At 41.5% G+C, this 11,067-nt stretch overlaps 1 protein-coding gene across 1 annotated transcript; it reads right to left on the bottom strand.

The window, feature by feature from the left end:
* Positions 1 to 360: 360 nt before the first annotated feature.
* On the bottom strand, positions 361 to 3,971 carry S100P (S100 calcium binding protein P). Its single transcript, XM_009074349.1, has 2 exons — positions 3,834 to 3,971; positions 361 to 510 (listed from the first exon to the last, which is right to left on the bottom strand). Exons 1-2 carry the CDS (start codon positions 3,969 to 3,971, stop codon positions 361 to 363), a joined length of 288 nt encoding a protein of 95 aa, XP_009072597.1.
* Between the last annotated feature and the right edge of the window lie 7,096 nt (positions 3,972 to 11,067).

Raw genomic sequence — 11,067 nt, 5'->3', positions numbered from 1 at the left:
TGGCAGGCTGCAGCCCAGAGATGCTGATGTATAAAAGCAGCTTCCAGCTGATTCATGGCTCCAGCAGCATTTACCCTTGTGCAGCCTCTGAATATTGAGCCTTTTGGCTAAGAATAGAATTTTAAAAAGCAGAGAAAGAGAGAAACTACTCAATGTGAGTCAGTAGGATCCGTTAAACTCAGGCTGTTCCACAAAGGAGTAGAAATTAACATTCAGGACAGGGAAGTAACCACAGTAGGGTTTATTTTTGTAGCCCAGCATGCTTGCAAACTTCATGGCAGTACATGGAAGAAGTGAAGGGATGCATACCACTAGCATATGGAGCATAGGCAAAAACAGCTTCTCTGAACAGTTTGACAACTATTTAGCTGCATTCTGCTCAAAATATTTGTGACAGCAGCAAGTCAGAGTTGCCACAAAGATGACAAATTCTTTGAAGTCCACTTGGGAATCTCCATTTTCATCCAGGTTCTTGAAGACTTTATCAATAGCAGCTTTGTCCTTCCCTGACTGCAAAAGAAAGAGAGGAGACTGAGGTGAGAGGAGGCAAGACCCTAATGCAACAGCATCTCTACCTACACCCTGAGCAAGGTCCCTGGTGGGGCTCTGGCCCCTTGCTGGGGTGTGGGGGCACCTGGGCAGTGTGAGGCTGGTGCCACCTCAAACACATTGTGCCTTTCTGTTGGGCATTGTGGTGGAGTTGCCTGGGAGGTGAGGGTATGATGGGTTGTGATGGGTTGAAAGGGTTCCTGCCCACAGCCCTGCCATCAGCCTGCCCAGAACATCAGTTTGTCATGTTTTCTGCTAGTGAGACCTCTTGTTTTTTCCTTCTCTTCGGTTGTTTTGTGGATTATATCTGTGGGTAAAAAGCCATGAGGTCCTTCATACTGTGCTTGGCTGAGGCAGCTGCTTAGCACCCAGCATGGGACATGGGACAGCATGGGATTGCTCTATCTGGCACGGAGAGTCATGTTTTCCACACTTAAAACAATATTTACCATGATTAAAGCTGTGTGACACAAAGCCCTGAGGACACCCCCGAGATGAATTCAATGCTGTGTGTTCCCCATCCCTGGAAAGGCTCTGCTGGAGCTCAGGCAGTTTGCAGGTTTGCAAAATGGTGCTTTCCCAGGGCAAATGCCAAATTTAAGCTTCACTAAATATTACCACCCCAGAAAAGATGCAAAGAGTCTCAAAAGTGCTTTGAGTGCTGCTGCTGGCCTTGGAGCCCTGCAGGAGCTGCTCACGGGAGCTGGTGGCTGGGAAGGCACACCCTGAAGCCAGTGGGATGCTGAGCTTCAGTTACCATAGCTAAAAGTAGCAGAATAATATTTTTCTAAGTTGTCATAATTTTGATGAACTGACTGGACCAGTACATCTCAAGGCTGATGTTAGGCAAGGCATCGTCCAGTTGAAAAGAGGTGGTGTTGTGTTGGGTTTGGGTTTTTTCTTTATATTTTTTTAAAAAGAAGATATTTTCTAAAGTAAACTTTTTGGCTTGAGTCCTGGCACTATCTCCAGAGATTTTCGAACACGCAGTTTTAAAAATAAACAGGGGGTGGCAGTACAGACCTGTCTAATCTAGGAAACACCGTGTGGATTTCTTGGCAGCTAAACAATAAATAAATCTGATGTAATACAATATAATTTCTAATATAATTTTCCCTCCTTCAATTTGAATCCATTACCCCTTGTTCTATCACTGCAGTTCCTAACAAAGAGCTGGAGAGAGACTCTTTGTTAGGAGCTGCAGTGACAGGACAAGGGGCAATGGGTAAAAATTGAAAGAGGGGAAATTTAGGCTAGATATTAGGAAAAATTTTTCCCTGCGAGGGTGGTGAGACACTGGCACAGGTTGCCCAGGGAGGTAGTAGATGCCCCAACCCTGGCAGTGCTCACAGCCAGGTTGGATGAGCCTTGAGCAGCCTGCTCTGGTGGGACTAGATGATCTCTAAGGTCCTTTCCAATCAATAAAATTCTATGATTCTATGAATACTAGAAAGAAATTACATAAACTTTTGGAAAATTTCTGCAAATTTAAAATAATTCCTACTTTAATTTTAATCTGAAGGTACTTCTTGGTCATGGTCCAATTAACTAAATTTCTCTGCAATTTCATGTTTCACTTTACATACATATACCTTTAAAACCACTAAGAATCAAACCAGTTCTAAAATTCTATGATTCTATGAATACTAGAAAGAAATTACATAAACTTTTGGAAAATTTCTGCAAATTTAAAATAATTCCTACTTTAATTTTAATCTGAAGGTACTTCTTGGTCATGGTCCAATTAACTAAATTTCTCTGCAATTTCATGTTTCACTTTACATACATATACCTTTAAAACCACTAAGAATCAAACCAGTTCCCCAGATTTGACTGATAAATGCATCTGGAAGTTTTTATTCCTTTCCATTCTGTAAATTACAATAAGTTTTCATTCTATTAGTGAATATTTTAAACTATTTAATGAACTATATGAACTAGTTTTAGCCTCTGAATTACTTCAGAAATGCACAAGTGGGAATTGTTCTTTGAAAACTCTTTCTAACTGAGTCCAGACCTTCAGTCCTGTGGTATTTCTGCCTCTGATTGATTCAAGACCTTTCCAGACAGTTGTGAACTGTGTCAGCTACAACCAGTTCTAAGGCCCAAAGTATACACGAGCACTTAAAAAAACACTGTTTCCCAGAATTTCTGGAAAACAAATAAATATGGATATAAGTGCCAGGAAATTCAGGTAAAACTTTTTTTCCTAAAGTCAGAATCATGTTCTCTGTTTCTTCCTTGTAGTTACTAATCTGGCAGGATATTGTTGGGTTAAATTTGTTTCAAATACTGGCATAAAAGTGCTTTTTTGTTTTTATTCTCTAGAATAGGTAAAACAGAAAAGCAAGATGTAGACTGGAACATAAAAAGACATTTAGCTAATTATCTTCCTGGAAAATTCCAGTTTTTCCTGCAGTTGCAGGAAATAAGTAGAGCCAGTAAAAGCAGCTATGAAGAGCTGATCCAGTACTTTGGTTGCAGTGCCCTGAAATTATTAAAAAACTGAATTATGCTGGATACAAAAAATGGGAGCCACACATAGAGCATTTGCTTTTAGGCTTTTGCCATTAAAAACCATAAATTTACACATAGAGAAACATTACCCTGCTGTGGAAAGAACAATATATTTAAAAGTGTTTTCTGGATTTATAGTGAAGGGAAACAGATAAAAACCCAATTGAAAAAGAAAAGCATTTGTGTCCCAGTCAGCTAAAGCTTTTACTACAACATATTAAGTATTTTGAACACCTACTTAAATGCACCTGATGATTACATACAAATCTATATTGTAAAATACATTTTCAGGTCTTCCTTTTCCACTTCCTTTCCACTTGACAAATGCCAAACACTTTGCTCTGAGTTCATCTGTTGTTCTGGTTTATGCATCATTTTGATGAGGATGCTGAGTGTGTAATATAAATACCTAGAGAGGATAAGTGTATAAATATTTAGAGAGATTCCCCATCTGCAATTAACAGTTGCTGACAGCACAAATGCCTTCACAGCAGTTGTGATGTGAGCTGATAAATTCAGTGACAAGCAGATCAAGTAGGTGAATTCTGAAGACGAATTCCAACCTGTTTCAAAGCCATTGTCCTGATAACTCCAGAGATGAATTTAGCAAACAGGGAATGGTCCTGACTATTAGAATCAGTTTTATACAGTATGTGCAAAACCCTTTTTCTTTTAAATTTTCCTGCAAAGTAATTTCCCTGATAATGTACTAGGACCTGTGCCTGCAGGCAGCCCTTGCACCCCCTACACCAAAATGATGCTCTTACCACAAGGAAGTTTGGCAGCTCTTTTTCCAGGAGGGTCTTTAGTTCTGCTTTGCTGAGGGTTTGCCTGTTGCCATCAGTCTTTGCATACTTGTCAAAGACTGCAATGGTCATTGCCATGGCAGTTTCCAGCTGGGACATGTTGCTGCTGTAGTCCTGCTGGCTCCTCAACAGGCAAAGTCTCAGGGCTCTCTTGGAGGATGGAGACTGGTCTGGTTCTGGGGTTCTTTATGCAGCTGTCCCATCCAATCAGTGCTCACACACCAGAGGGACAGTTATCCCTTGGCAAACATTTGTATCTGAGCACCTCCTGCAGTACACACTGTGCTGACAGCTATTCAAAACTCAGGCCTTATCGCCCTGGTGTGACTGGAACAACCAGTTGCTCTCAGGAGGAACCAGCCTCTCCTTCAAGATACACAGCATGACTAACCAACGAAAATCAGATTTTATTATTGGCTGTTTGCTCAAGATTTGTTCCTTCAGATATCCCCATGGGAGCAGAGGGTTGATAGCTCAGCTTTGGCACAGTATGTACCAGCCTGCTTAGGAGGAAGAGGAGCATTTCACCTTCACTGGCATATCTAGGGGCTCTGTGAAGGTCTGCAGGCATAGACTGCCCTCTCTGCCACACAGAGGACCTTGTTACAGACCAGATGGCTCACTGACACACACTGGGGGTGGGATTCTCTGGATCAAAAGTAGACATCTGCCATGCAGACAGCTAACACAATCTCCATGGTCTTGCACCCAGTCCATAGTGGATGTCTCAAACAGGTCTTATGGACCAGCATCTCTCCAGGGCCAGCAAAGGGAGCCTTGCAGAGCTGCTCCACAAAGACTTTGCTCAGATGGAGATAACTGAAGTAGCAAAGACTTGAGCAAACAGCCAGTATCAATATCTATCTTGATCTGCAGTGAAATAGCTTTTTACCCTATACAGCAACAAATTTTGCAATAAAATGGCTTGTGCTGAGAAAAAAAGGTCACTCTCATGTCCTGTGGTCCTCTGTGGCTTCTGATGAATTCTGTAATTCTATGAACTTTGTGATTTGCTTGTAAACCATGGTCCCACATCATTAGACACCATACATGCTGTACCCACATCTACACAGAACAGAGCTGTTTGGGGGGCTGCCCTGGGAACTGGCTGGTACCTGGACAGAGTTAGCTCAGGTGGCAGAAGCTGATCAGCTGTAGCCATGCTGAGTTTTGAACAAGTTACAATTTCTGGGCAAACACAGGCTAACTTGGCCCCTGTCAAACTCCAGGTGCCTATGCCAAACCTGGAGGAGTTCATTTGAGGTGAGTTACATCTACCCTAGTGTCTGCAGAATGCACAGTCTGAGCATGTTATTTGGAGGAACCTATCAAAACTAGGGTGTCAAGCATGAATAATGCTGATGGACCCCAGGGTGCAGTGTTCTCTGTAGAAGACCCTGACTATGGACTCCTAGAATTAAACCTGAACCTGGATGTCTTTGGATATACCTCTGCATGCTTGAAGCTAACCTTCCATTCATGATGTGCTATAAACAAGCTAGCAAACCATGTTTTTAAAAAATTAAACTCCTTCCTCCCAAGTGCCTGTAGCCACCTGTTCCCCAGGCAAAATCTGTCCTGTAACATCAACAACATCTCAGGGCAAGACTACCCACCACAAGTACATGGAAATCTAGAACCTTTCTGAAACAAAACACCATCATTTTCCATCTTAGATTCTCCATCAAGGGATTTTGCATTTCCCAGGAAATTACAGCATCCTCTTGGGCTGTGTGCTTTATTCAAACAGCTCATGAGAACTATTTGCTCCTGGGACTTCAACCCCATGACATAGTTTCAGCTGATTTGCATGACAGGCTTAAGGATTTTAAGTGAAGTTTGAGGTTTTCACATCAGAAGAAGAAACAAGAAGAGAGCAAACAACTCACCCTTGTTAGCTATGAACATCATCTTGTTTTTGCATGTGCACACACAAGAGCAGTCACTGCTTTGTCTAGTGCTTGGAACTTTTCTTTGTCCTTTTCTGGCATGTACCTGTAGTATGAATATTAAACATGGCCAGTAAAGGAAAATCAATGCCTCCCTCTAAAGGAAAACCTAACAAAATAAAACATTTGAATTTCAACCATCAACATATGTGTTAGTGACACGTAAGGAAAAAAGAGGTGCCCTGAAAAGGCACAGAGGGAGATCAGCTCCAGCCAACAGATTGTGTCAGTGTGTCCACACCTTTGCCATGTAACCTGGAAGAAAAGAGGTCCTCATTCGTGACCCATTTTCCTCTGCAAACACAGGTGACTCAGAGTATTTGAGGATACAGCTGCAAAAGCACTAGAACACAAACTAAACCACAGGGCTTGTATTTCTACTGACTGAAAGGTCACCATGGTAGCACTGCCTGCTTGGCTTTCTTTGATTTTTAATGTGTCATATTTGTTTTCATGCACGTGCACACGCATCAGTGCTGCTCAGAGTTTTCAATCCACACCTTCTCTGTTGTTTAAATATTTTCTTATGATTTGTTTGTCATTAAAAATAGCATCTCTGTGCACACAGCACAGACTATTTGCAAACCAAAGCACAATACAAATACGAGGCCCACACAGGAGATCAGGCAGTGTTTTGGTGCCAACTCGTCTATCCAGCTCCCCAGTGAGATAAGCCATTTTCTGTGGCCTTGTTTAAATTTTATATTATTTTTAAAATGTAAACAAAACCCCTTATTTTCTTCTTTCAGGTTTCTTTCTTTGAAGAATGGTATAAGCAACAGCTTGGATGAGTATTTACTGAGGATTAGGTCTTGCTATTTCTAACTTGGGCCAAAAGTTTAAATTATTTGTGTGATACAAACTTGGACTGTCACACATAATTTTCAAACCCCATTCAGATATACTCAAGTTTTATGGCATTTGGTCAGATATTCAGGCTTACGAGAGATTTGTGTGACTTTGTGCTGATGTTCTCTAAGAGAATCGATTTTATCCCATGCTCTTTGCAGCAGTGTCTGTTTTGGAAACATCTGAATAAATAGATTTATCAGCTCTACTGTAAAGAGCTATTTGTGTCAGACACAGCTGGATAGCTGAGACGGAATGGCTGAAATGTTAAACTTTTAATAGAGCTTATCATCCCTTGCTGCATATTCCTAAAGGTGCAGGAAGTTACATGAGAAGGAATTTTGGACAATTTCCACAAATCTCTTATGTATCTGGATGAAAGGAGCACAGGAGGAATAAAACACAATCCAAAATGAAACTGCTTTTTCTTTCTTGTTTCTTGGCAGCAGTATGAAAACCGCTTCATTTTTCCCTTAGCAAGAGTGTAATGTCTGAACCATAAACAAACATTGCACGTTTCATATTGAGATGAAATGATCAAGACTCTCCAATTTTTCAGTGTCCTGAATTGTTTGTTGAACTTAGAGCATCAACACACTTCACTTACTTTGCACTGCTTCTGAAGACTTGCTCTAAGTCTGGTTAGTGGTTTTTAAAGGTCATTTCATTTTATTTTTGCCTAGTGAGCAAATGAGGCAATTACTACATCACTTTGCAAAACAGAGAAGGATTAACCTAAACAGGCACTGGTGATGCATAGGCAGAAGAGGAGTTTGTACAGCCCAGTGTGATGCTCAGGGACACTGGATAAGTTCTGTTAATCATAGATGTACAGGTTTTCATTATTTTATTATTGTTTACTTCTCAACATGCCCTTAAAATGCAGTTAATGAGCTCATATACCATTTAAATGAAGTTTAAAGGCAGGTAAAATGGAGAAGACTGTGCTGGTTTGGGCTGAAGTGGAGCTAACTTTCTTCACAGAGGCTAGTGTGGGGCTATGTTTGGGTTTTGTGCTAAGGTGGTAGGAAGTAGGAGGAAGGGGGGACATCTGGAGTGATGGCATCTGTCTTCCCACCGTTACGCTACGCGTGACGGGCCCTGCTCTCCTGGAGATGGTTGAGCACCTGTCTGTCCATGGGAAGCAGGGAATTCATTCCTTGTTTTGTTTTCCTCGTGTGTGAAGCTTTTGCTTTCTCTGTTAAACTGTTTTTATCTCAATCCATGAGTTTTTCTAGATTTTACCCTTCTGATTCTCTCCCTGATCCCATTGGTAGGGGCATGAGCAAGTGGCTGGGGCCCTGCTCTCCTGGAGATGGTTGAGCACCTGTCTGTCCATGGGAAGCAGGGAATTCATTCCTTGTTTTGTTTTCCTCGTGTGTGAAGCTTTTGCTTTCTCTGTTAAACTGTTTTTATCTCAATCCATGAGTTTTTCTAGATTTTACCCTTCTGATTCTCTCCCTGATCCCATTGGTAGGGGCATGAGCAAGTGGCTGTGTGATGTTCAGTGCCTGGCTGGGGTTAAACCACGACAAAGACCAAGGTTAACTCTCATGGTTTGTGTGACTTTCTGAGCTGGGAGTTGGGGTAATAACACTGTCATCTGGCAAAGCTATGTCATGGGAAACACACTTTCATCACTGCATGTTGACTCTAATCAAACACACTTCTTAGTGCATGAGACAAAGCCATATTAGACTTTAAAATCAATGAATATATTACAGCCAATAAATGAATATTTGCAGTGTAAATACTTCTTTCTAGTTTTCAATCCTTGACTGAATTATTTCCTGGATGCTATTCTTTACAGGGATCTTTTATGCTTCAGTTTTAAGGTTCTTGATATTAAGGCTTCCAAGAGAATTTTTTTTTTTGAAATTAAATTGTAATGACGGACAAAGAGGTCACACCCTAAGGTAACTGAATGTTGCCCACACAAGTGCTGTAGTTTCCGAGTATGTGATTCCTCAGCCAGTCTCACACAAGCAGCCCAACTACCACTTGCTCTGCTTTAACACTGATAAAATCACACTCAGCTATCAGCCCATCATGCTGAGCTGTAGTGGGCAGAGTGAAAAGTTGGTCTCTGGCATGGTCAGAAAGAAAAGGGGGAAAAAAGGAAAAGAAAAATAAAGAGGAAAAGGGAGGATGGTTATCTTGTTGCCTTTAGAACAGACTGAGTGGATGTTTTAAAGGAAGTTCCTGTTTTTCAGAGAGAGTTAAGGATATGCAAAATTTACTAAGCCAATTCCAAGTAAGCTTTCAAGAGACTTCTGTATGCAGAGAGGAATATTTTTGCTATGTTAAGCTGTCATGAGCTAAGCAATACTCTTTTTCCCTTATTGTCCAAAGACATTTTATCAGAGGAAAGGCATCCCCTAAGAGAAGGTTGTTGAGTGTTGAGTGTCTGTGCAGGCAACACATCAAGAAAAACCCCTCTGCATTCCCCATTAAAAAACCCACTCTATATTTTTCATTTTCAAACATTAATTTATGGATCTGTTGAAGATCTGGGTAGCACTGACCTGCTATCACAGGACTGTGTGTAAAGTGAGGTGATATCCATACACAGTGCCAGGAAGATTTACAAGGCCGTTTGATGGAGTGGAAGGTCCCCAGGCACACACATTTTACAGAGCTGGCTGCTTTTGGTTTCCAGAAAGCAATCACAGGGTGTAGTGCAACTGATAAGCAGTGGGGATTTTTCAGCAGGCAAACACTGACATTGCTCTGTCACTGTTAAAGGGGCAGCAAATGCTGCACTCAGAAACTCCAGAAGGGGCATGGGAAATGGGAACACACTTTTGTAACAGACCATTTAACTTCAGGTTTCACTTATCAGAAATAAAGAAGGCCTTCAACAAACAGGGAAATAAAAAAGGGTGTGCACAGAACTGGGAGAGTCCTTTCCTTGGAGGGGGAACCCAATCACAACTCTCACCTAGAAGAGAGGACTGTGTTGAGGGAATGTGGTCATGAATACAAATACAAAAGTTGCATTACTTTGGCCAAAATTTATCTTTTAAATGTGCTTGTATCTATCTAGATGGACTACCTCCTGTGTATATTTGATAAAGTAGCCATTGGTGGGTTGGCCACTGGTTGTGTTCTGCATCAGTCTGAGATCCTCACGCTCACAGCTGGCATAAGTTTCCGACCACATTGCAGATCTGAAGGTGAAGTGAGAAACCAGTTGCAATCAGGCAATCAGTTTGAATAAAATGGTAACTATTCTTTCCATTTCCTTTCTAGTTTCATAGCAGCCCCTGCCTAGATTAGATCTAGAGTGTTTAGATGAAGGTTAGTCTGTATTTAAAAAGAAATTTGAAATGACAACTTACAATATTGCACAGCTGCTAAACTGAGAAAGCACAGTTTTTCTATCTGAGCAAGTGAAATAATTTTGGAGTGTCTGTCACCCTGCTACCTGACATTTTTCTGCTATCTTCATTAAAGAAGCTTATGGCTTTTTTTATTTTCTCTCCAGAATAAAAAGCTATAAAGTAAAAAAGGGAGCAACACCTATTACTTGCTTTCATGACTTATTTCCACAGCAGTATCAGATGTCCTAACCATGACCACAGCTGTGTTAGGGCAGGCAATGTACACATAATGCATTCCTGGCTGGTGGAGTCACACACTCAGATTTAGGACAAGACAAGCACATAAGTAGAAAACAGAACATAAAGCATTTCAGACCAAATGTACCTGACAGACCCAGTTCCTTGTTATGATTTTGAACCCTTAAGTTGTTTAATTACACCTCTAATATCTGTCTGTCTTAAATCCATTAATTAACACAGATGATCATAGAATTTTAGAGGTTGGAATGGACCTTATTGATCATCTAGTCCCAACCCCCTGCCCTGGGCAGGGACACCTCCCACCAGAGCAGGTTGCTCAAGGCTTCATCCAACCTGGCTGTGAACACTGCCAGGGCTGGGGCAGCCACAGCCTCCCTGGGCAACCTGGGACAGTGTCTCACCACCCTCACAGGAAAAAACTTTGTCCTAATATCTAACCTAAATTTCCCCTCTTTCAATTTGTACCCATTGCTCCTTGTCCTGTCACTGCCGCTCTTAGGTGCTGCACTTGCTCCTTCCGTGCCTTACCCTTTTTATATTCCTCCCACCTCTGTGGAGCTGAATACTTCCTAAGACAAGGTTATGAACTAACTCTGATAAGAGCAGCTCTGGGTGTACAAGATGCTGCCAGGCCCTGCCAATAGGCTCTGTTCTGGATAAGGGACAAGGAATTAATTGTTGTCACATCCTCTCAGCCAAGAAAGTCTACCACCACCCAGCACCAGACCATAGCAACTTAGCCAAAGCATTGTTACTAGCATGTAGCAATTCACCAAAATCCTTCCTTCCATCTCAGTATTTCATATGATGTAG

This window comes from Acanthisitta chloris, unplaced genomic scaffold, assembly GCF_000695815.1.
Source record: "Acanthisitta chloris isolate BGI_N310 unplaced genomic scaffold, ASM69581v1 scaffold6635, whole genome shotgun sequence".
NCBI lineage: Eukaryota > Metazoa > Chordata > Aves > Passeriformes > Acanthisittidae > Acanthisitta > Acanthisitta chloris.
This window is presented reverse-complemented; position numbering and strand designations above follow the sequence as displayed.

Bases quoted from the DNA above. Each gene is read 5' to 3' on its own strand.
- S100P (XM_009074349.1), bottom strand. From the start codon at position 3,971: ATGTCCCAGCTGGAAACTGCCATGGCAATGACCATTGCAGTCTTTGAC. The intron at 511-3,833 runs GTAAGAGCATCA...TTTCTTTTGCAG, and splicing joins AGCTGCCAAACTTCCTTGTG to TCAGGGAAGGACAAAGCTGC.